We start from the raw sequence: 24214 nt of genomic DNA, 5'->3' as shown, positions 1-24214 counted from the left end.
GAAGGCTTCCAGCAGCAGAGAGCTGAGGTCGTCAAGAACATTTCCTGTGAACCACGAGGAGTGATATCGGAACGAAAATTCGGTGTTCGACGGTCAAATCGATGTTGAGCGCTACAGCAAACGCCATGCATGACATGAATAGAAAGCGACCAAAAGTGTTGATCCAAAGATCAGGTGCTGATTAGGACGTAAATTTTGATATGGTCCACCGGAGTCTCGGGACTGAACGTCTAGGAGCCATAAGCTCGAAGCCACCCAGAGAAACAATAATACGCAAAATTAACCAGACCGAAGAACCGGAACTTCGGCTCCTGGGCTCAGTGCGCACCGCAGAAGGATGGCGTCCCTCAATCACCATCTGGCACCCCATAACTGCCCCAGTACGGAGTCATCCGAAGACTGGTTCGTCAATGCAGGACGTTTAATAGACTTCGATCTCCCCAGACTGAGCAGCCTTGGGCCAAAATTGCACCCCATATGAAATAGCCACAAAGCTCAAATGAGATAGCTCTTGTCTACATCGATGAGCAGAAACGTCAGTGAGCAGACTTTCAGCTTAAATAGATGGCTTACCCTGATATGATAGATGTGTCCAAGTTCTCGGCCTTTGGAACCTTCATTGAACTGCGTCTCTTTTCTGCCCTGGTGCGCATCGGAATTGCATTGTGAGCATTTCAGCTGAAGTGAGAGCCGTCGTGCTTATTCGGGGATTGCGACAAAAGAGGGAAGGTACTGACGCGCTGCCGCAGTATAAGGACTTCAAATAGGAGAACTCCCTTCGCAAATTGGACATCCTAAAAAATGGTTGATATCAACGTTGGCCGAATCCGAGGGAGGTCCGACCGATCATCCTCGATAGGGCCATTTGCTGTGACATTGTTTCGTTCCCTTCGCGCGCGCAAAGCCATCAAGCACGCTTTTCACTCCAAACCTAACGCGCAGTCTGACGGACACCCACGTCGATATCAGCCCCGCTCGTTGACTCATTATCGTCCTATATCCTCCCTGTCCTCCATCATCCTTGCACTGATCAACCGCCACGTCATCAATCCCGAAATACCCTGGGATCTATGCACGAGGATCCTTGTTCGGTAGCAATGCTGAAGGAAATTGGAGTGACCGCATAAAAGTGATCTGTGATGACTATGGAGAGAGAAACGAGAGTAGCGATGCAAATACACATAGAGATCAGGAGGGCCCAACGAAAGGCAAGCGGCAATATCATGTAGATGCTTGAAAGTTTGGAGCATGGAGGCGATGAAATCCAGGTGGTATGAATAGTATACATAGAAGTGGGAGTGTTTGGTAATAGTTACCTAATGGGAAAAGAATATTAGCACGCACGATTCGAAGATCGGGGAAACAGTATGCACGGTACCGCTGTTTGGAGAGCGAAAACAACCATTTGACATTGGTTTGATACCACGGAAGTACCAGCGGCAAGGTCCAAGCATCGATAAGACAAGCCCGTGTGTGGCTGCATGGAGGCTCGTCTTTGTGTATGCACATAAGCGAGAAGGGATAATCGATGACAGGCCCGTGGGAAGGATATAACCCATACCACAACCGGTAGTTGCAAATGGCGAGACTCGCCCTTCGAAAGTGGCTTGCGCTACGTGAAGGCGTAGGAAGACATCGACGGCTCTGATGGCGAAGAGTTTAAGATAGAGATAGATCGAAAGGAGTACGAGATCGAATATTTTGCGGAAACACTGACGTGAACTGAACGTTGGCGATACAGCAATTGGGATGAACTCGATGAGATGGCGAAGATGGCATACACAACGAGGTAGGAGGGCACTCTAGACGGTCCAATTGTAATGGACTGAAGGGATCTGATAGCATCTGTAAGGAATTAATGAACTTCACCTGCGCCGTGGAAAAATCACCATCATCAACACATCAGTTTCCACCACACAATTAGAACGACTATAGACATCCGAATTCTTCCATCGGTGCTTCTCGTCTCGGGTAGCCTCGCGGTGGTCGCCTTTGCACCACAAAAAAAAGAAATCTTGGCAGTCAGGCAGAAACGTCAGCAGACGAAATATACTTAGAGCACAATTATGCCTCACCGGTCACTGGTTAACACATGGTGAACATATCCCTACCCTTTCTCCCATATTGAACGCCTGTAGCCTGTAAGCACATCTTGTCTTTCTTCTGTTGAAAGCTGTCAGTTACTGCGCCTCATAAGAGGAGCTTGAACTACCCGCCATACCGACGGCAAATCCCTATGAGCACAACCCTCAAGACCATCTTCCCATTACAACCCCAAGTCCTCCTGAATCGTCATCGAACCATAACTTGTATTGGAACAAGTCACAACTGTGGAGTAGCGTATTCTTGGCGAGCTTAGTAGGATTCCGAGAGGTGAGGCAGACGAAGTTGATGGAGTAACCGCGCATATCTATCTTGTCGAACCACACCGACCGGGATCTCAGCGATAACTTCTAGACCTAAAAAAACGTCGATGTCAAGCTGGGTCAGGCAACCGAACAACGCGTGCTATACCAGTTGATCCACAAAAAAACACAATCCTGAATGGATAGAGCGAAAAACAATGTGGCACAGAGAGCAGAGGCAAAGGATATTCTGAGCTTTGGAGCGACAATGGGATGGTGGTGGCGGAAGGAAGAATGGACGCGGCAACATCCGGCCAGCATCCAGCCCCGTTTACTTGCTTGACGTCATCACCAACGACCCACCTGCATCGAGATCCGGCATTTCCACATCTTAACGGATCAAATAACCATCATTTTTCCCTTTCAGTTTTTTTTTGGTTCTGTTTTCTCTTGCCTGGTCAATAGCTCTGTCGCTCATGGCTTCTGACACTGGCAGTTCTACCTTACCAATGGCTACCACACCGCCCTTTGCTCTACCAGAGAAAAGCGCATCCCAATCCAGCAGCTTGATGACAGTACGAACCAGACCGCGACAATGTCCCGAGCTTTGAATCAGTTCTATGCGCGCGAGAGGCCTAAATGGGTTCTGAGGCCTGGAAGCGATTCTGGGACATCAGATATTGTTTGTGTCTCAGCCTAAACGGTCGTTCTGCGTTATTGGGGGAGATATAGCCCATTGGTTAGAAGGAGGATGCGACGTTGCTCTTGCAAGATTTATTGCAGCTCGTCGTTTTCTCTCAGGATTGTGGCGTCTGACTTTTTCCCCTTTGATTTTAGTTCTATTGAAGGGGTGGTCATGAACATGCTAACCATGAAACCGATGGCACTTGATATACAGGAGGCGGTAGATTCAGATTTTACGTGTGGTCACTACCGAGTCGTCTGAGAAGCGCTTTCCGCTTACCCAGAGGACGCTCGCAGCAAAGAGAATGTCGAATTACAGCCAGTGGCATTTTCATTCTCCTTTGATGTTTCAATTTCTGCGAGGTCTCATAACATGGTTTTCAAATATGAATAGCCTTTATCCTCCAAGCTGTATGCTTAAATGATGTATATTTGAAGTACGACTTTCCACGCCAGTCATACTTGAATTCATCCCCACATTCAACTTAAGCTTATCAAAATTTCAGGGATGAAGTCGATGACAGTTTTCATGATCCATGTGCAATTTTCTCTGTAGAAGTTTCCAGTGAGTGTACCTGATAGAGATAATGCGAGTCATACTTAACTGAAGGGAAAAGGGATAATACAGTGGTATTATATGCCTAATCCATTTTGGATGAAGTATTGATAGCAATTTTATGGAGTGTTAAGGTGTCAAGGTGTCGCCCAATTCAGCAGCTCGTAAACAATTCAGGAAAGTAAAAGCTCGCAAGGATATTGAAAAGGTCATACACGCAATGTTCCGAATCGCGAACACTACTACGATTAAGAATGAAAGTATGGGTGTGTCGTATTTTGGTGGTATTGGATGTATATTGTAGAATGATCTATAGCACGCGATCGCTACTACCGCATGTATGAGATACACAAAGAAGCAGGAAGAAAAAGAAAAAGAAAAGGTCCAAAGGGGATTGACAATATGCTATAACTCATTATTTACTTCCTGTAACAATCCTCAAAGTACCTGGCCAATGGCGCCAAGTCCTCCTCCATGACCACATCACTGTACCAAGGCGATCCAAGTCCCTCTACCCTAAGGGCTAGAATGTTTCCGGCCCAAGGATGCGCAGCATTGCCTGAAGTAACATTTTGAATGCAGCGATTTATCTGGGAGCCATTGATCATAAAGTTATCGTCGAAACGCACTGCAAGAGTATGACGAAGGACTGGTCCGTTGGTGCCGAAAGTCTGAACATAATGGGTGCGGACAAAAGAATCTTTTCCCTTGAACCATGGCTCCATGTCCAGCTTATGCCACCCTCCGCTAAATTCGCGTTCAAGGGGGCCGTACGACCAAGGAAGTTTGATAAGGCGGGGCTTTGTTTCATTGACGCCAAAGAGGATAGCATCAAAGGTGTCGGTACCCGCGTCGCTGACTCTTTTACAGTACGTTTTATGAGCGGGCCAGTCCTGCAGAAAGTCACTGTTAGAAATTCTGGAAAATACATGAGGAAAAGCTGCACCTGCGCGATGTGCGCCTTACTGCAGTAATAGGCGCCCTTGCATCTTGCGCATCGCTTGTTGGTTGGAGTATCGCAGACGAGGCAAGTGGGATTCATATCGCAAAAGAAAGCTATATAGAATCAAGATGTCAGTTTGGAGGTTTGCGATCATTGACAATAAGGCGCTACCTATGTGATGATAGTAAGAGTCTGAAGGATGCTGCGTGGGAATGACTGCACATCCGAAGTATTACTCATATATAAGCGCTTAAGTCGTGGGACACGCCATGTAGCTCATATATAACACAGGAAGACGTATGCTCCATCGATTGTAAATGGGTTTACCAATTATTATATCCAAGTTACATTCAGCGTTCCATGATTATATATTGATTCAAAGGACACCCCGACTACTCGTATTTGAGAGAATCACAAACACTATACCGTAGCCCAGGCATCTCTCCCTTTCAGCTCTCACAAAACCTATTCAATTTGGAGAGATGACTAGGATTGGCTTCGACTCGATAATAGGGAAGGGAAGAGAATCAATAACATTCTCTGCTCCACGACCTCAATCAGACGGTGATTCAAAAGTTTACTCCCTCCTCCACGCGGCATCTGAAATGTAACGATGAGAAGATCACAACCAGACGACAAGTGTCGGCAATGTCTAGACATAAGAGAACATCGGCCAGGACGGGCATGTATTAGCCTGTGAGCTAACCGAATTTCACACTTTCGGACGGCGCGATGACATTGCAGACCAGGTGGAGATATCGGGCAGGAGAATATAGGTTGAAAGATTTGGAGCATGTGCCATCGGAGGCGGCGAAATCTGAGCAGTGGGAAGAGTGTAGATGGAAGCGGGAGATATTTGGTAGTAGAGATCTATATGGACAAAGAAAATTAGAACGACAGAGAAATATTCGCCGAACAGTACGTACTACATGACATCTCGAGGAGAAAAAATCGTCTTTCAACATTCGCTTGATGCTACGGAAATACCACCAGGCAAAGTCAAAGCAAAGGTCCTTCGTGCTGAGCCGGTCATCGATGGCTGAGAGACTTCATGATATTGCTATTTTTGCGAGACACCGAAAGATGAAATAGCAGGACGTCTTGCCCATGCGGAGGTTCGTCTTGATATATGCGCATGAGCAGGATCGATAGTGGTATACCAGGGGCGAGGATATGTTCCATAACAACAAGTGACAGTCGCCAACGGTGGGTATTGACATTGGAAAGTGTGCTGGTCGACGTCAAAGCCAGTGTAGAAAATCGGGACCGACGTTCAAGATCTTGGCCTTGTACATCAAATGCGAAGACGGTCACACACAAGGGCAAAGTAGAGGCCCGACGGTGCTGATGGGAAAAGGCTTGAGATAAAGAAGAGTCACGTAATAGAGACGAGGCTGGGTGAATATCTTGCGCGGAAACCTTGTTGATACAGCCCTTAGAAGAGAAGGCGAAGCCAGCATATAATATGGGAATTGCAGCAGGTCAAGGGCGGGCACCATAGATGGTCCATTTATCGGTGCAATGGACTGAAGGAATTCGACGGTACCTGTAAGAAGGCAATAAGCTGAAGACCCGAGAGAATGAACGGTAAGTAGGACGTACGATTAACCCCTTTGAAAACCGGGACCTTTTCGGCTCTGCCTATGGCACATAAAAACCACCAACCGTGGACTATTTGTCGGTCGTTCAATCCTCACAACTCAGTCAGAAATGACTGAGTGTATAGACATCCATCATCCTTCTATGGGTTCCGTTCGTCTCCGGCAGCCTTGCTGTAGTCGCCTCTGCACGACAGAGAAGAGGAGAACACAAAGAGAGGAATTCTAGATGACAAGCAGAGACGTTAACAGGAGAATTACACTCATAACATTACGACGCCTCACTTGTGGTGAAAATATACTCGCTCTACAAGTAAAACAGATCCAGCTTCCCGTAAGCACATATCGATAGGTGTCTTCCTTCTGATGAAGACCCTAAGGTATGACCTGCTACACGATGGGGTTGAAACACTCACGAAATCGACCACAAACGGCTATGAATGCTACCGTGAATGCTATCTCTCTGCTAGGGCCTCAAACGTCCTCCTAAACCGTCATCGAGCCATTAATGGTGGTATACGTTGCGACGAAGTGGTCGTAGGTAGCGGGGAGCAGTACTTAGTGAATATAACCGAAATGGCCATGGCGCAGACTTCTTTCTCTCACTACCATCTTCATCTTTTCTCGTGCCGACGATCTGGACAGTCATCGCATATCTGTCACGTGAAGGACCTTACATACACTCATAATGTCCATCACTGTCTCGCTAGGCTCGAATCGTGAGTTGTGATTTTGTCCATTGGACGGGACCCGTCGCAAGTATCAATTACGGAATCGTCTATCTATGCACTTCTTGCTAGATTTTTATACTCGCAGGATCCTGTTGCAGTGGCTGGTGATGATAGGATTTCCTCTTATAAATCCTGTTAAGCTGATTATCCTCCAACAGATACTCAGCACTTGGGCTCGCAGGAAGACTACATTTGATCTGGTATAGAGTGAATATACTCGTTATGCATTTTCCGGACCAGGGGTGATAGAGTGTTTGAACCGAGCGGTGGTTGTGATGGGAGACACACCGAGAAGCCCATGAATGTTGCGCGCTTGTTCTTTGATGAACCCGTTGCTACTGGTCTTTCTATTCTTCTCGTAAAGGGTGCGAATCATTGCTTATGGTTGACAGGGCTATCAGCATCTGTTTTTGTTTACTGCCACGTGGACGGGGCGCCTCAAATCCCCTGCGTACGGCGACGACGGCTTTGATACCACACCAACTCGAGGAGTCGCAATAGTGGGTATGCGTGGTTGCATTATTATCATTTTTCATATTCTCATTCAAACATGAGGACGAAAACTTGGAATGGATGGGACGGAATGGGACCGTCGTTATTATGATGATACTATTCATGAATTCAGATGGAATGAACAAGTAAGCCTGTGAAAACATGAACAGATAGAAAATCGCTAACATTTTGCTTACAAAACAGGTAGATGTCATGTATAAGAGTCTCCCAGAGGTTGCCATCTCTGCCTTTACCGAGACTCGTCAAGCAGAATCGTCCATTCCAGTGCCGAAACAACGGTCTTACGCCGGTAGAAGACCTGTTATACCATCCTCTCTCGCCGACACTCCCTGCGCAAGACTTGGCGTTACTGGACTTTTGGAGAAGCTCATGACTATCCTCGGCACATCATACGAAGAACCTTCCATATCCTCTCTTCTTGAAACCTACATTGCCCGGGGCTACGACTTTGGAACTGCCTACGCCCGTCTCCGCCGATTTTGGTACTTCGACCTGTCGAACATCAGCGACGAGCTACGCACACGCGAGGCACGGGACGGGGGTATGCGGAGAGACGTACTTGTGAACAACAAGATTGTATCCTATCATGTACCTGCCCGGCGTGTCTGGGATCTTTACAGCAACAGGGTGGTATCATGGTCAGTCGCACACCAATGGCCGTGGGGGATATCGCATGCGTGGGTAGAAGAAGAGGGTCGTGCGGATGTGATGACGCCCATTAATGGCTATGAATGGCCTGTGCCCATCCCGAAGGACGCGAATCTCGACCTTATCCGGATCGAAATGCTGAATCTGGGTGCGGAGTACGTGTGGTTGGACGTTTTATGCTTGAGGCAGGCAGGCGGGCAGAGGGAGGATCTGCGCATGGAGGAGTGGAAAGTGGATGTACCCACTATTGGATATGTATATCGGTGGGCCAATCAGGTAGTGTGCTATTTTAGCGGGCTGGGACGGCCTTTTCGCTTGAAGGGGGGCGATTTGGAGAGTGATCGGTGCTGGTTTAGGCGCGCATGGACGTTGCAGGAGATCAACAGGAATCCGATTATTGGTGGGGATACAGGCGACGACAAGGCCTTGGAAGAGGAGATGCGAGCAAGGTTTGAGAAGGAGATGTCTTCGTTGCGTGACATGGAGAGCGAGGGAAATGTGTTTGACGTGTTAGCCGAGATGCAGAAGCGCATTTCGACGAATCCCGTCGATAAAATTTCAGGTTTGGTGTACCTTTTGTATTTGCAGGTGATACCGGCATACAGTGAGACCCAGTCCCTTGAGGACGCGTGGACAGCGCTGGTGGGTGTGCTGTGGGAGCGGCGTCGGGCGGACTTGTTCTTCGGCTATCCTAATCCAGGGAATGGAAGCAAATATTGGCGACCATCGTGGAGACAGGTCATGACTGAGGTGCTGCCGTCGCCTTGTCTTACGTGGCTAGGGCGGGTTGAGAGGAAAGAGGAGATAAATGCCGACTGGTATGAGGGACCCTGCATTGAATCAGGTTATGTGAGGCGATTGGCCCAAGGTTCACTGGCGGGGAAGCGCCGAATGGGAGAGTTGGTCGTCGAAGATAATACCGGGGTAAAACACACATTCAAAGTCACCGCCGAGCACCAATACTCTATACCGGAAGGTCTATATACACTACTCGGCAGTCCTACTATTGATGGTCTCAAGCCTGTCCACGCTCAAAACTGGGTAGTCGGGCGAAGAGTTTCTGAAAATATGTTCCAGAAGATGTCGGTGTTCGAGATTCCTGACCCGGAGGAAGTGAAGAGGTTGTATCACTTAGGTGTCGCTATAGAGATCAATATCTTTCTTGTTTGATGTGCACATATCATGACAATTCCTCTATAGATATAATTTAGAGCTGTTCGAGGGAAAAGCCAGCGTAGAACGGTGCCATGAAGTTCAGAAAAGGCAGAAAGGGTACTGGTAGGCACATCGGCCCGAGTCGGATATTGCCGAAGCTAGTGTCCTTCTGCCACCCATGGTTGAAGTTCACTCTTCTCCTTTCCCTCTTATCAAGCTGCTTCGTGTCTATACCGTCGCTTTATTTAAAACGCCTCTCGAACAGTCATTTGCTCTGCATCAGGCTTCCCCCTGATTCTTTTCGCTCGTCATGGTGGCTTTTTCAAATGTAATTTCTAGTCTTGGTACCGACAATATCCATCTCTCAGTACGTACAGCATTTCGCGTTTTTCGCGTCTCTTGAGCTCAAGCGTGTTTGCTTTCAAGACTTTCTCGGATACGCACAACGACTGCTCACGGGATTGAGGGCAATTTACTTACTCAGTAGATGAGCGCTAGCATTTCGGTAAAGTGGCCAACTCAGATGGTGCACCGCAGTATATGAGGATGGACGTGTGTAGAAAGGTATGTAGCCATATTTTTGATGATTTCTGTCCGACCTGACCTTGACGATTTCTTAGCTATCCAGTCTGGGGAGAAGACTCATCCTGTTGCCCTACAATTTGGACGAGCTGGACACGAGAGCTTGCGCCTTCGATTTTGCGTCGAACGACTGTGTTCTTCGCTCTCGATTTCATGAAGCTCTTGGCGGTGGCAGCGGCACACAAGGACTGTCTTTCGTGGCGATTTAGTATCTAGTTTACACCGACGTCGAAGGGAGGCGCTATTGCCCAAGTGTTTTTCTGTTGGCTTTGTGAGTGTTTTCTCCCTTTCTTCCTGTGTAGCACCGGCTCATCAGTATGGGAAGAGGACGAAACTACGCTTACGGGTCGTAGCTCAGCTGATTGGACGAGATAACTTTCGTTGGGAGAAGCGAGTCGTCCTATCCTGAAGGTGTATTTCTTATCTCTGACGTTTCTGCTTGTCTTGGAAGACGACTTCAACGTTGAAATGACCCCTCCGCTCGTCCTTCGCGACTTCCTCGACCCATGGTGATATTTCTGAGAGGAGCACCCAAGGATAGCGAGAAGATGGACATATACAGATTCCTATGACTGTATCGGGGAGTTTTATGACATGGCCGATGTCGCGTCGGGGGATGATTTCTTGTGTGGTGCGCGGTATGCCCAGGAGCCGAAGTTCCGACTTCTTTGGGCCGGTTAATCGTGTGTATCACCTTTTCTCTGTGGTAACGAGCTCACATGTTTTCCACAGATGTCCTATCTCAAGCTAATACTGCCTAGTGCAAGGAAGGCGACCTCGTTCGCTTCTGCGAACTAACACCCCTGGAATTTACAATCAACGCTTCATTGTTACGAACAATTTTGGTCGTGTTCTATTTGCCTGATGCTCGATCGGATCCTTTCCTGTTTCTTGTGAACACTCAACGTTCCATCGTCGAGCCCTGTCTTGGTTTGCGTATCACCCATGTATGTCTTTAATGGCAGGACTAGCACGGAAAGAAACCGGCAGCTGGACCGAATCACCCGACTTCTCAGCCTTGCTTCTGTCAGGGCTCAAAATATTTCTCTCCGTTTTGTGGATGGCACTCCACTGTAATGGCGACAATCTGTGGAGGCGGTTCTCTTCACACGTATGTTGTGTGGTTATCGCCTTTCAGTTTGGTGCCCACGTCAGCCCGTTTGTTTGCGAGGAGTCTGCTGGCTGTGGGCTTTTCGTGGATCTGGTTTAGTAGGCCGTGTCATGACTTACAGATCAGGACGTGGAATTCAAGAGAAGACGGACGTTTTAGAATTCAGTTGCGAGTGTTCTATGCTGAAAGAACGATCGGCCACCTATTTCATTGCAGGAACGGGCCACGGTGAGCATTTTAAGTATGTTCACTACTTTGTAATAATAACACATCCGAGGTGATCGGGAACACTCATGGTGGAGGAGGTAATCTTGGATCAATCGTATGCTCAGCCTTCGTCTCCCCTTACACATGGAGCTGACTATTCTTTCAGTCTCTGCTGCGTTGAACTCGAGCCCTGGTCCGTGAATGTCATCAATCAGGCTTGTTACTAATTTTTATTCTCGCTTACTGAATCCGATATGGCAGACCCCTTCCTGCGATAACAAATTCCTCGGCTTGGTTACTTCAGCCAAAGCCTTACTCCTCCCTCGCGAGTAGACAAATATATGCCGCCAATCCAATGCTCGATTATTTTTGGTCAAGATATACAAATCGTTCCATCTTTCGTCTCAACAAGTGATCGCGTTGCTTTATGCTTCAACGTCGTGTGTTATCCATCGCGGTGATGTACAAGGGGTGGGAGTCGCGATTAGAACCAGGGTAAGCCATCTGTTTAAGCTGAAAGTCTGCTCACTGACGTTTCTGCTCATCGATGTAGACAAGAGCTATCTCATTTGAGCTTTGTGGCTATTTCATATGGGGTGCAATTTTGGCCCAAGGCTACTCAGTCTGGGGAGATCGAAGTCTATTAAACGTCCTGCATTGACGAACCAGTCTTCGGATGACTCCGTACTGGGGCAGTTATGGGGTGCCAGGTGGTGATTGAGGGACGCTATTCTTCTGTGGTGGGCACTGAGCCGAGGAGCCGAAGTTCCGGTTCTTCGGTCTGGTTAATTTTGCGTATTATTGTTTCTCTGGGTGGCTTCGAGCTTATGGCTCCTAGACGTTCAGTCCCGAGACTCCGGTGGACCATATCAAAATTTATGTCGTTATGAGCATCTGATCTTTGGATCAACACTTTTGGTCGCTTTCTATTCATGTTATTCATGGCGTTTGCTGTAGCGCTCAACATCGATTTGACCGTCGAACACCGAATTTTCGTTCCGATATCACTCCTCGTGGTTCACAGGAAATGTTCTTGACGACCTCAGCTCTCTGCTGCTGGAAGCCTTCTCCAATGAACCGCAGAAAGGTCGAAAACGTCTATGTCGTCATTGACACCGATATCGATGACGTGATTGGCATGAGAGGCAGAAATTCAAACTTTGATTTTGAAAGCTGTCCCGTCACATCTTCAATTGCAACTACCATGGCCCCGCTCACTCATCCCTCTATCCAAGGCATAATTCCTTCAGTCTCCCCAATAAAGGTATTCATTGTTTTTTTACCAGATGGCTGGTTCGGTAGCGATGGTGGTGTCGTTCGAGAAGTGTTAAAGCACGACTCGGTACGGAGGTCGTTCTCTGCGATATCGATGAGATATTTGCACGCCGTTTTGTTAATGTCAACATGCTCAATGTTTCCTAGGCTGTAATCCGAGCATCCAAGCAGTATCTTCCCCATGTGTCCTCTCTTCTTTCGTCTGCGAATGTGACTGTTTCATTGGAGACGGTTTCAAGTTCCTGGCTGAGCATAAAGGTCGCTATGACGCCATTATCACCGACTCTTCGGATCCTGTTGGTCCTGCAGTCTCTCTTCCAAAAGCCCTACTTCCAGCTTCTCCACGACGCCCTTGCTCCCGGTGATGACATCTCCACTCAAGGAACATGTCTTGTTGCACCTTCCACTCATCTCCCAGCTTATATCAATGACACTCGAGATTTTTCCTGTCTCCCAGTACGGCTACACGACCATCCCCACCTACCCTTCTGGTCAGAGAGGCTTCATAGTCTGTTCCAAGGAACCTGATCGTGACTTGAGCAAGCCCCTGCGTAAGCTCAGCGATACGAGGTATTACAACAATGCTGTCCATACGTCTGCGTTCGTCCTCCCTATGTTTGTTAGCGTCTTTCTGTCCGAGGGCAAGAACGTACAACCCAAGTTTGGTCGTGAAGCACTTGTAGCTGCGAATGTGAACAAGCAATCATGTGGACTGGACTTGGAATGATCCGGCTACGTGTCTATGAGGCGCACATTGAAGACTATCGCAGCTCTGTCGGATGCTCTCGCTCCATGCTCCGAAGGAATGGTGTATACCGGTGAGAGTCTTCCTTTCATGCTCGTTCGTGGTCCTAAATACAACCAGGATCGCGCCCTCAACGATGACAAGACCAAGCGCTCTCTATCAGCAGATGAAGCTCTAGGCATCCACGTACTCCCTCAAATGCAATACTGGGATATTTGTGAAGAGCAGACTGAAGGCATGGTGACCGATGCCGGTCAACCTACCAGCAATAAGAGATCAGGAAGTTGAAGCAGTAATGGGTATAGTGGTTTCGTTTTTGCGGTAGTGTTTGTTTTTCATATTTGGATATTTGGCAGGACAGACGAATTGTTCCCTACTTCATTAACCGGTTTGTTGGCGAGGATGATCGCCGGAAACTTGCGAAGGCGTGTCATGATGTATACCAGTCGCCCGGGGACACTGACTTGGTCGTGTCGATGATGCTACCGGTGAGTATTGCTCGTTTATCTACAACTTCTTCCGATCCAACACTGCGGCTAGGTTGTATGATTCCACCTGGTTGCCAAACTGACCACGGAGTTACTCAACGAAATCTTCAAAACAAAAAACGCACGTTCGGCAAAGTTTCATCATCGGCTGCATTTTTCGTCATCACCTTGCTCCCTTCGTCCTCGCACCAATCCCTTCCCTCTTTCTGTTAACTACCAGTAGATCCGCTAACGTTGGAAGTGGGCTCTTTGGTACGGGAATAGCAGGACGCTGTTCAATCCACGGCCGTTCATCGGGTGGATTGGGCTCAGGGGTAGACATCTGAAGATTGGATGTAGGTGGTTGGCCGGTGGTTACGACAATGATTGTATCTTGGCTAGTGGCCGTGGGCATGCTCGTGGAGGTATGGAATCAAATTTTCCCGGGCACGGTTTGCTGACTGTTTATCAAGGATCCGGCGACCAGACGCATGGATCGTCACGACGCAATACGTGCGCAACGCTTCAGGTTCAAGGATCGCGGCTCCGAGGATATTGAGATTGTAGGCGGTTGTTGGTCCAAGATTCAGATTTGCCTTGATCTGGGCCATTAGTAAGTATCTCCGTCGTCTGTTTATTTCTCTTGTCTGAGCTGTTTTGTTTCGATCAAGCTTACACATTCTTGCTCTATATTCGCCTTCCCATCGCTCAAGAATTTCTCTCTTGTGGATAGGCATGTTCTCTTGGTTCGTATCCGTGGCCTAGTGAATGAAGGTCCGATAAAATTTTGTTTCACTCTCATCCACTTGGACATCTTTCCGCTGAGATTTACGGCAGCTGGTGCGACGACTTGTGTGGCCGGATCGATGTGCACTGTCCTGAATGCTTATTACTCTTAGTGCCTGTATGCGGTGATTTCCTCGCATGGGATATTAAAATTAAACTGAGGTCATTATTTGCAGCCCGGGTTCGGTAGCACCTACTACCAGCACTATTGCTGCTCCCACTGCCACCCCCACTTCCACTACTGCCACTGCCACTGCTTCCAAAACCTGCCTGGCAAAGAGGACTGCGGCAACTTCGGTGTAGAGGGCAAGAAATAGGGCTCCGGTTTGCAATGAGTGAAAGCTAGTATAGTTGAAAATACAGAATATTTGGTGGCCGCTTCCGTTGACCAAGTGTTTCGTCTGTCAGTGTCATCTCCTTCGTATTAAGGAGATTCTGTACGATTGCACGGCATAGGACGCTGCATATAACTCAAACCAAAGCAAAAATCCTCGACAACGTATCCCAAGACGCAACCAATTTCTGAACAAACCGCCGGAAGAACCCCCGTTTGTTCTGCGAACCAGCGCCGTCAGCGAAATCAGTCGGTTGAATATCATTCTCGTCATCCTTGACCACCAATGCTATGTCCACTTCGCCAATACCTTCGCCTTCCTCCATGTGCGGCACCTCACTGACATCGACATGAACTGGGTGAGTCTCTGGTGCTATAGGTCCATCACTGTCCACCGACGAAGCAATCGATCTGGAAAACATCACGGAATGGATAGCTTGCAATGATGGCAGTACGGACATTATGCCACTGTCATCGCCTACGAATTGAGAGTTCATGACGGCTGGAGCGCTGAGACGCCTGTCGACACCGACAAGATGGATTGCCCGAAGATCGAGCGCAAGAGAGTCGTCACCCGTGACACCTGCTTCTATTGTACTGCGGGCGACTAGAAGAACATCAGTGTCATCGATACGCATTGCACCAATCTCGCTCGGCAGGATGGAGCCTAGCGATGAGATCGAGCGATCGGAAGGAGGTTCATCGGCGAAGAATGTCTCGAGTTCGGCAATTTCACGTTGAAGATCAGCCAAGGAAATACGACTGCGAGGTTCCAGACGGAAGATCTTCTTGAGGATGGTCAGGCGCCTGCAGATATACCTAGCAAGAAGCGTCTTAGGTGATCTCCGTCCTGAAGATATGAATTAGAGGAATAGTCTGTCGTCACCACCACACCTAGTGACCATCGTTGTGAGAACGATACCGAGAGACCGAATATCATTTGTCCGAGTAGAGTATCTTCTGTCGGGCGTGTAACCAAACACTTTCCCTATACATTCTGGTAAAAGTTAGTCAGGATGGGCGCATATATGAACAAAAAGACGCACCAGGACTCATGTACTCCAAGATATGTAGTCGATCATGACTTCAAGACGCCGTACTCTATCAACGCGTATGTGAAATGGATTAAGTCAGTTAATATGATTCCAGTGGTAGATGAACTTCCTGATGGCGCGAACTTGTTGCGGATTCGACCCAAGCGTACCCGCTACGACTTGACCCCGACACTGACCTATTATTCCCTATCCTCATCGTCTCAGAAACAGCACGAAGAGCGGTCGAATCTTTGCCATCAGCAGTACCTCGGAGGGAGGTGGTCGAAAAGACCAGGATAAAAGGAGGTAGACCTACCACCCGGGCCCCCAGCACCTATCAATTCCTGAGAATGTGCTGCCTACCACCATTGCACATAACGCCAGCCGCTATGATCACTTGCCTCACCCTCCTTCCAGCATCCCCCAGAACATCGCGCCGCACTGAAGTAGGCCAATAATGGGAGAAACTCCCCTTCTATCGTCATGACCATCGTTTTCTTTTTGCAATCGTCTATCTATCCTGCTCTTGTCGTGATACCCTTGTCGTCATTGTCGTTGCCTTTCTTGGCTTGCTATCATGCTAGGCGTATGCACATATGAATCCCTTCCTTTACCCGGTTGCTCGAGTGTATTTAGAACATAGATAAAGACTTTGTCTCTCATCATAGGACCGACACATCTCGCTTCATGAAAGTGCTGCTTCTCACGTCGCCGAAAGGATGGACCATCTTGACGATATCGACACGAGCCCAGCTAATGGCGGGTGAAGGTTGTAGATTTCTTTTTCCTTCGGCCATTACGACGAGCACCGGCGCATTCAGCTGGGGTAACGTTTCTCTCAACCGAGACCCGTACTAGCCGTTATATTTTTTGGCACAAACCACTCGACGCTCTCTTTCCCCTGATTCGTCTCCCAAAGAAAAATCCACAATGGGTTCACTACGCAGGCGCACCTCCTGCTCAAAGAACTCGACGTTCCTATGAACTTGGTACTGAATGTTTCTCATGCAGCGTCTTGATCCCCTGCACAATACACTCCAGCTCGCCGCATGTAATAAAGATCCTTCCAACAAGTCCTTTCCAGGAGGTCCAAGAACGTGATCTCGGAATCGCGGGATTTCCTTGACGACCATTCCGGCAGCGAGATGACTAGTCTTGGCAGAGACCACGTCGTATTTGTATCGAGCCTTCATGAGAGCCCAGTCACACTCAGAGGAGCTATTCTGCATGTACACCCAAGGGGATATGAGGCATAGTCCACGGAAAAAGTAGCGAAGCTGCCGCCCAACATGATGTTTCCCACGGATCCAAATGATTCAATATAGGCGTAATGCGGACAAACTTGAAGTCAGGTTGTGGGCAAATTTAGTTACACCAGTAATGTATCGGTTAGGGTGCAAAATCTGCACAGCTAACCGGTAAAAGACTATTCAGTAGTAAAGTAAACATAGACGTTAGGAAGAACCGAGATAATCTACAATAAAAATTATCATCCGCGAGAAGCGCATTGAAGGGGAATCGAACCCCCGGCGGGCCAGGTTACCACTACCCCACTAATGCGGACAACAACGAACTGTTACAGTTCATTTTTTCGATTCCAAAATCTCTAATATCGACACAGAATTCCAGGATGTGGATATACAATTGGAACGCCTCCAAGCTCAACGTCAAGTGGTCTTGTCTTCTCGCACCAAAAAAGAAGGCTTTCTATTTTCCCACAAGGCTCTCGTCTCGCCGTTCCGCTCGCTCTCCACACGGAGACGCTACAAGAAATCTTCGTTTATTCTCTCCCTGAGGACCATAACGCAGTCATGCCATAGAAGCAGTCGTCGCTGCTCCTGACCTACGTGAGGACGCAGTTGTGGTCATCCCTCCACATCGTCGTCCCTGTTACACACACCGAATGTGTGCTCTCCAATGGTATACTCACTGTGCAACTGATTCCTTAAAAAGTATAGCGATAGATACGATTTACATCTTGCCTTGGAAGGGAAGGTACTAGTTTCGATATCTAGATATCCGAACGAATGCTGACTTCTCTTCAACCCTGGTAACAATGGGATAAATTGCTTTCAATTGGGCCCCTACGATAGCCATACGAGCTTTTTTGATTACTCCCTTTCGTATGGGACACCAGAGTATGTGTCTTGGCCTTGTTCTCTGTAGTATTATCGGCGTCCTTATCACGGCCGATCGTTCCTTGGACCTGTCGGATCCGTCGCTGATTCTTGATTCCCTGAAATCGCACATTTCGATTACGATCTTGCGTGGTCTTTGCTACTAATGGGTAATCTCTGATAGCGGTTCATGCTTCCTCAGGCAAGCGAGCTTGTAGTTATGCCCGAGGAGTCCTCAGAACGCTATTCTCTGCGTCTGCACCGGCCGATAGAAGGAACTCGATGGCATCCCTGGCATCCCGGAACTCTATGGGAGATGGATTCTCGGGTCAAAGCTCTACATACAAACGCTGTCAGAATCAACTCAAACGAACGGAACTCACTATAAGCCGAGGTCTCTATCTCGACAGAGATGTTATGCTTCTCAAGCTCTAATTGCAGGTGTCGACAAAATGCCATTAGGGCATCAGGGGTGCCAGAATTGTACGCGCCGCCTGATTCCATGTTCAGCGACCAACTTCCAGGGAATCTAGAACTGAGATTTAGACCATGACAGTGGAAGATAATCTTACCCAGACATTTCAGTCCAACCCACAACAGCTTTGCACCGTTGAGCAGTTCATCCACCATCAGGACCAAATCGACCAACTTTGTCCATTTCATATAAACGTCAAGAAGGGGGGGGCATGATCCATAAGATGTCGAACTGAAGCGCAGATGTACACTCTCTTCTAGTCTCGAGAGCATTCGGCATTGAATAACGAATAGCAGAGCCGTTTCAATACGTAAAGAGCTAAAGTTCAAGGCATCGGTCAGAAGGAATAACGTATTGTCAGCAACTGACGCAGCTAGGCAAGGCCATTACAGCACCAATCTCCTCTATCATGGTGGGTTTTAACGAGGAATCTGGGCTCTTGTTCTCTTAGACAGGAGAACATATCGCCTGTCGAGATCCAGTTGGGGTCCTTGGCTTCTTCTGACGATGAAGAAAGAGTGGATTCAGAATCTTCGTCGTAGCTGAATGTAGGTAGCGATATATTGGGGGTCAATACATTGAGGAATGCCATGTTGACTATCAGAAGAGATACATGCAGTCCTGGCAAAATGCAAGATCAGATTTTACATGAACGAGATCCAAAAACAAACTTACGTAGAGCTGATACCTAGTAATCGAGTCGGGATTTCCCCAGCGCTGTAATCCCTGTCAAACTCTACGAAGGCATGAGGAAAACATTCGCGCTATCAGTGAGAGCGAATGGAAGAATTTGGGGTGACCATTTATCTTTCGGATTCGGGTCAACTGTCTCCTCGATATCGGCTAACGAATCATCCACCGTGACACTGAGCTTTCCAAGTATGTCTCTATCCTGTCCAGTCTGCCGAACAGTAACTGTAAAGCGATGGTCCTTTTGTACGAAATATGAGCATGTCTGCAGCCCTGTCGAGTATTCCGCGAGAAAGAGTCCCAGGATCCAGATAATTGCTCTTTACTGGATCGTGTTACTCGTCGTCTGTAGGCTGAGTCTCCAGTTGAGGCGCTGTCGTCGTGAAAGGAAGGAAATGGGAGAAAGGTAGCTTCCATATTGGGCTGGGCTCGACGCTGTGCTTAACACTCTTTTCCTTCCACGACGACGATGACTGCAATACCTCTTTTTCTCACCGGCAGAGGCAATGCCTGAGAACCGTGTTCAGGTGAGCTCGCTGCCGACTCCGTGTGTAATCAATATAATCGACATGGCGTAGCCGATGCGCCGTACAAGACGACTCGGTCCTCAAATACGACGATAATGCTACGAAGCTCAGGAGTTCGCATCAAGGATTTAGCCCTATTTTACTTGCATTTCACCGGCGGGCTTGTAGTCTCGACGTTCAGAGCACCCACGAAATGGAGGTCAGCCAGAGGCTTCAAGGCCCCCGAGATTTGGAGAACTGTATTTCAGCCGGACCTGCTGTCACGGACTAATGTCCAGAGAGGACACCTTGGTAAAAAGACGGGATGGAATGGCGTCGAGCACGGCAGCGGAATATGTGGGGGGAGGGGGGGGAGGGGTGGTGGGGAGAGATGGTATCAAGGCAATGGAGCAGCTGATGGTGAGCCCTTCTCTAACAGCGATGGACCGCCTTTCTTTCGTATCTCTGACCAAGAGAGCAGGTAGGGCCGTGCTCGACCTGCAGAATGGTATCACGATGCGGTCCAAGAAATTTCATCGATTTTTCAGCACGGAATGGAGGTCTTATTTTCTTTTCCGGTCCCCGGCCGTCTCGATTTCTTTGGGCCAAGGAAAACAATCCGTCAGAATTTCCATATTGAACATCGAGTAACGAAGAAGCCCGACGCCGAGGGAACTGTCCCACCATTGAATGATGGAGCAGACGACAGATGAGCTGTTCCTCTTTCGTGGTCTCCATCTATGACCTATGCCTTCAAGCTTCCACAGTCGACAGTCTACAAAAACGTCAGCAATGGAGCCCAACAATACGGAGAACGAACGACCTACTGAAGCCAATTCAACAATGTATTTCCGCATTCTCCTGGCGCCGATCCACGTTAGACCAGGATCGCAGAACGTGCGGCCTTGTCGGCTGTCTCCTCTCCTGTGACGGACCCTCCTTTGCTGGCTTATGACTAGCTCCAGCGGTTTCATTTTGGCTCATAGAACCTGGGTTCGTTAACGTACGCTCTTGGATGAATCATGCTCAACGCGACGAATATCCGAATCTCGTAGGTCGCCGCACGAGATAGCCGTAGCATGGGTCAGCTTTGGACGAGCATGGACCCTGGACGATTTCCCAAGTTCGGCTTATTGTTAAGTTCCGACAATCAGGCGCATGGGGCCGGGAGGCAATTTTAGACCTGTGCCGTGCGCACAGCTGATCGCGGATCCGATGTTTATAGGTGTCTGTTGGTCCAAGATTCTGAGATTTAGATCTCTCTTGATCATCATCGTTATTACACCGCATGGTACGACCTCCGCACGCCGGATCGTTCTGATCAGAGACCTTTTGTGGGTATTTTCATTCGACTTCCCTAATCGAACTGTTATCTAATCCCAGGCTGCAGTCGACATCCCGCATTCTTTCCCTTGATTTGTCGTGTCGTCTGAGGCGAACGGACTTGATAGGTTGAGTGACTGTTCCGACGCTACGGACACACGTTCGGCGTAGTTGTAGGTGTCCCGAATTGTTGCCATTACCGATATAAGAGTCTTCGGATGGCTTCATAGTGTTCGTCCGCTGTGACGTCGCCGTCGATACTGAATAGACGAATGAGAACATCTTGATTATGAATGGTGCATGCCGGACAATGGATATTATTCTGAAATGGTCATGAGCGATGGGAAAAACGAGCGAACAAAATCGAGCGTATGAGGTGGGAAAGATTCGGTTCATAAATCACAATGCCGGGCTCACATTGATAACGAGTCAAAAAGGTGAAACCATCATGTCGGTGAGGTTCGTCGTTCGGTGGAAGAAGCTCTTGAAAGAAATTCTGAAGTGGCTCAGGTTTCCAGAGGTTATATGGTCGACTGCCCGTCGGTCGCGAATATCTGTTGCGCCATTCTGGTATTGTCTTGGGCCACTCGAATTCAGCTGTCATGGATCGCGATGGGCCGTGGAGAAGCTGTCGGAAAGTCCACCTTCAAGTATCTCGCCATGTATGAGTTCGACAATGGTGATTTCTTGAAGATCCCAGAATGGGCGGCAACCGACTCGTATGACCAGGAAGCTACCTGCGTTACAGAGTGGCCCGGAGACAAATCGTCGAAATGGAGGGACATGGCTATCAAGTTGATGACCGGGAGTAACACTGCCATGGTTCACATAACAAGTAAGATCTTCGCTGGTTTATCAAACTGTTGCGCATTCATGATGCCATTTGTAATTCAGCTTCACTCTCAAGCATTCAGCATTGGGTTTATGTAGTAGTTGTTACGATTTTCCCCTTTTTTCTTTCCTTTTTACTCCTATTTACGCTTAGCACGAAACCGTGAGAAGGGCTTAGTAAGCACAACCGAACCGCCTAGATACCGGAATGCTCGCTAACACACAATGACCCTTTTATGTACAACAACGATGCCCAAGGACAACGGGCACCATGGACACAGACCGACACAATAAGTAGTTGTATTATTAGCATTACCTGTACAGTATTTAAGACCGGTAGCTCTCGCTGGTACACCCCAGCCTCGAGCTAAAGTTTATTCATACCATTCTACTCTCGAGCTGCTTCCTACAGCCTTGTGACACACCGCAGGTAGTCAGACTCGTGGACTCGATTGATCACCCGAAGTGCGAGGTGCAATCGTTTATCACGTGATTAACTGCACGTGACGCTTGGGCCTAACAATTAGCTCGAGGCTTCCTCCTTCCCTTTCTCAAGCCCAATTGTGCTGAGAAACCGAATGACTCCAGTTACAACCTGCGACCTCAATCACGACTTCTTTGACCTTATAGCTTCCATCATTGGAACGCTACTCAGCCTTCTTGCCATCATCACTTGTTGCCGAGGGCGACAATCAATTACCGCTTGGATTGTCAGGCACTACCAAGCATTTCAACAAATTCAGCATATCCTCCAAAACGTAACCCCGGATCTCCCTTTCCATGACATCCCCCCCTCCGCCAGAACGACCTTCCAGCCGGAGGAGTTTCCCGTATCAGAAGCCGGGCATAGCCGCCAGGATACGGGGAGCCCTCAAGAAGAAGAAGGACACCGATACCCTCCTCGACGACCTGACAGTAGAAACCGGGACCATAACCTCACAGGGTTCCGAAACCCATGGACCACGACGGTCCCCCAGGTCACCCAGGAGATCCCCCACGACCTCCCTCCAGCCCCCGATGGCCCTTCCACCGCCTCTCGCACCCCAGGGATTGGAGACCATGCTCGGGACTCCCGTGATGCCTCTCGGGTGGCTTCGAGAATCAGGACTACCCCCCACTCGCCCCGGGACTCCCTCTACGAACCTACCGAGCCAAACTCCGGCTCCAGTGCGTCCATTAGCAGGCTGGGGGTTGAGAACCCCCACGGAAGAAACATACACCCTGACTACGCCAACGTTGAGATTGCCATCACAGCGGCCGGGGATCCGATCCGACACCTCCATGTCGGTAGTGAGCCAGAGATTGGCACTGCCAGCGCAAGGGGGAGAATCGCGAGGGACAGGATTATCTGAAGGGTATTCCCAGATTGGGACCTCACCGTCCCATTTGACTACAACGACGCACTATGACAGCAGCAGCAGGCCCAGCAGCGTAGAGCAGAAGAGGAGCGAGCTCGAGAAGAGCTCGCTGAGTATGCACGGGCACAAGCTCAGCAGGAGTATGAGGAAGCCGAGTATGACTGACAAGGACGAGCCCAGAGACGACGAGAAGAGGCAGAAAGGATGGGCTCCGCTTCCCCCGCACAGTACGGACTCCGGTCCCCAGGGACCGAGTCCCCTTTCAGAGAGCCAGGCTCCGACGACGACCCCTGGACAGGGCCAGGAAGCCCAGTCACAAGAAGCGAAGCAATCAGGAGGGGAGGAGGACCTCCCCCTCCCGACTTACAATACCCCAGCCGAACAGACACCATCGCGTCCGACGTCGACTCCATACTCGATGCCTACGGGCTCCGGGTACCTGACAACGCCCACGTCTCCGACCTCGCCCTCCGACGATTCCTGGGAAGTCGGGTCGCCCACCAGTTCCTCCTTCCAGAGTTCTACTGAAACTTCGGCCTCTATAGCGAGGAATTGGAGAGAGCGAGAACGGCAGGAGGAACAAGGTACTATGGAGTCCCACCTGTACCAGTCCGCCCCATCGCCGAAGGAGAAGCAGGACCCAGTCACACCGGGGGGCTCCCCAGCAACGCTACGACTCAAACCTCTCACCTCCGACCAGCTCGCCGCCTCCCTCCTCGAGGGGGACAGCGAGGACAGCGGGGACAGCGAGGACAGCGAGGACGGCGAGGAAGGCCCCTTTAATCCTCAACATTTCATGACATACGCAGGACAACGACCAGATGAAGAAGCATTAAGGGAAGAAATTGAAAGGAGCAGACAGGGAGAATACAAGGAGTTGTACGAGCAAGGGATGCTCTTTTTATGGGGAGACGCCCGTTGGTTGGCTACCTCCCTCGGACTTGAATATCGGTACGCAGATTCAATGGAAAAGAAAAGGATTTTACAGTATGCCGCGACGGAATACGCCTGGAAGGAATATGGGCGCCGGCATCCCGAGGACCCGCTCGGGCCGATGCCCCCATTTCAACCACAGACCAACATTCAACCACTACCACGAACCCCACCCGTCGTGCCGAAACGAGCCATATACACGGCCCCCTCGATCCGAGCTCGGACTGATGATAGTCCATCAATCCGAAGCACGGCTTCACGGCTCGT

General features: G+C 49.1%; 12 protein-coding genes across 12 annotated transcripts; 9 read left to right on the top strand and 3 right to left on the bottom strand.

The window, feature by feature from the left end:
• Positions 1-200: 200 nt before the first annotated feature.
• BT62DRAFT_1011031 (uncharacterized protein) lies at positions 201-1095 on the top strand (the record flags this gene model as incomplete). The annotated part of the gene is made up of 5 exons (XM_043177722.1): positions 201-402; positions 509-535; positions 587-645; positions 768-804; positions 860-1095. 5 exons carry the CDS (start codon positions 201-203, stop codon positions 1093-1095), a joined length of 561 nt encoding a protein of 186 aa, XP_043035493.1.
• Positions 1096-3738: 2643 nt separating this feature from the next.
• Positions 3739-4732, bottom strand: BT62DRAFT_936643 (uncharacterized protein). Its single transcript, XM_043187164.1, has 3 exons — positions 4700-4732; positions 4532-4641; positions 3739-4478 (listed from the first exon to the last, which is right to left on the bottom strand). The coding sequence occupies exons 2-3, from the start codon at positions 4625-4627 to the stop codon at positions 4005-4007; spliced, it is 570 nt and encodes a 189-aa protein (XP_043035492.1). The 5' UTR covers positions 4628-4641; positions 4700-4732; the 3' UTR covers positions 3739-4004.
• A 2012-nt stretch (positions 4733-6744) lies between these two features.
• Positions 6745-9229, top strand: BT62DRAFT_974246 (uncharacterized protein). Its single transcript, XM_043189154.1, has 5 exons — positions 6745-6961; positions 7016-7198; positions 7250-7361; positions 7413-7495; positions 7554-9229. The coding sequence occupies exons 2-5, from the start codon at positions 7160-7162 to the stop codon at positions 9186-9188; spliced, it is 1869 nt and encodes a 622-aa protein (XP_043035491.1). The 5' UTR covers positions 6745-6961; positions 7016-7159; the 3' UTR covers positions 9189-9229.
• Positions 9230-10356: 1127 nt separating this feature from the next.
• BT62DRAFT_1011028 (uncharacterized protein) lies at positions 10357-11488 on the top strand (the record flags this gene model as incomplete). The annotated part of the gene is made up of 6 exons (XM_043177721.1): positions 10357-10461; positions 10517-10702; positions 10787-10913; positions 10966-11094; positions 11240-11270; positions 11335-11488. The coding sequence occupies 6 exons, from the start codon at positions 10357-10359 to the stop codon at positions 11486-11488; spliced, it is 732 nt and encodes a 243-aa protein (XP_043035490.1).
• Positions 11489-11910: 422 nt separating this feature from the next.
• BT62DRAFT_462822 (uncharacterized protein) lies at positions 11911-13002 on the top strand. The gene is made up of 3 exons (XM_043181006.1): positions 11911-12308; positions 12360-12415; positions 12496-13002. The coding sequence occupies exons 1-3, from the start codon at positions 12101-12103 to the stop codon at positions 12874-12876; spliced, it is 645 nt and encodes a 214-aa protein (XP_043035489.1). The 5' UTR covers positions 11911-12100; the 3' UTR covers positions 12877-13002.
• A 229-nt stretch (positions 13003-13231) lies between these two features.
• On the top strand, positions 13232-13693 carry BT62DRAFT_462966 (uncharacterized protein). The gene is made up of 3 exons (XM_043181007.1): positions 13232-13397; positions 13450-13581; positions 13634-13693. Exons 1-3 carry the CDS (start codon positions 13341-13343, stop codon positions 13640-13642), a joined length of 198 nt encoding a protein of 65 aa, XP_043035488.1. The 5' UTR covers positions 13232-13340; the 3' UTR covers positions 13643-13693.
• BT62DRAFT_936639 (uncharacterized protein) lies at positions 13277-13985 on the bottom strand. Its single transcript, XM_043187163.1, has 3 exons — positions 13707-13985; positions 13547-13660; positions 13277-13512 (listed from the first exon to the last, which is right to left on the bottom strand). Exon 1 carries the CDS (start codon positions 13973-13975, stop codon positions 13745-13747), a length of 231 nt encoding a protein of 76 aa, XP_043035487.1. The 5' UTR covers positions 13976-13985; the 3' UTR covers positions 13277-13512; positions 13547-13660; positions 13707-13744.
• A 748-nt stretch (positions 13986-14733) lies between these two features.
• Positions 14734-15475, bottom strand: BT62DRAFT_462807 (uncharacterized protein). Its single transcript, XM_043181005.1, has one exon. The coding sequence runs from the start codon at positions 15316-15318 to the stop codon at positions 14818-14820; it is 501 nt and encodes a 166-aa protein (XP_043035486.1). The 5' UTR covers positions 15319-15475; the 3' UTR covers positions 14734-14817.
• A 418-nt stretch (positions 15476-15893) lies between these two features.
• On the top strand, positions 15894-16383 carry BT62DRAFT_936636 (uncharacterized protein; the record flags this gene model as incomplete). Its single annotated transcript, XM_043187162.1, has 1 exon — positions 15894-16383. A coding segment is annotated over one exon (279 nt), but the record flags the coding sequence as incomplete, so codon positions are not given.
• Positions 16384-18815: 2432 nt separating this feature from the next.
• Positions 18816-19512, top strand: BT62DRAFT_462718 (uncharacterized protein). The gene has a single exon (XM_043181003.1). It carries the CDS (start codon positions 19053-19055, stop codon positions 19404-19406), a length of 354 nt encoding a protein of 117 aa, XP_043035484.1. The 5' UTR covers positions 18816-19052; the 3' UTR covers positions 19407-19512.
• On the top strand, positions 19513-20303 carry BT62DRAFT_462719 (uncharacterized protein). The gene is made up of 2 exons (XM_043181004.1): positions 19513-19922; positions 19984-20303. The coding sequence occupies exons 1-2, from the start codon at positions 19619-19621 to the stop codon at positions 20151-20153; spliced, it is 474 nt and encodes a 157-aa protein (XP_043035483.1). The 5' UTR covers positions 19513-19618; the 3' UTR covers positions 20154-20303.
• A 970-nt stretch (positions 20304-21273) lies between these two features.
• Positions 21274-21875, top strand: BT62DRAFT_1011022 (uncharacterized protein; the record flags this gene model as incomplete). The annotated part of the gene is made up of 3 exons (XM_043177720.1): positions 21274-21284; positions 21344-21660; positions 21811-21875. The coding sequence occupies 3 exons, from the start codon at positions 21274-21276 to the stop codon at positions 21873-21875; spliced, it is 393 nt and encodes a 130-aa protein (XP_043035482.1).
• Between the last annotated feature and the right edge of the window lie 2339 nt (positions 21876-24214).

The sequence above is a fragment of the Guyanagaster necrorhizus genome, assembly GCF_019112545.1.
Source record: "Guyanagaster necrorhizus MCA 3950 unplaced genomic scaffold BT62scaffold_33, whole genome shotgun sequence".
NCBI lineage: Eukaryota > Fungi > Basidiomycota > Agaricomycetes > Agaricales > Physalacriaceae > Guyanagaster > Guyanagaster necrorhizus.
The sequence above is the reverse complement of the archived record's forward strand: the minus strand, read 5'-3'. Positions and strand labels throughout refer to the sequence as shown.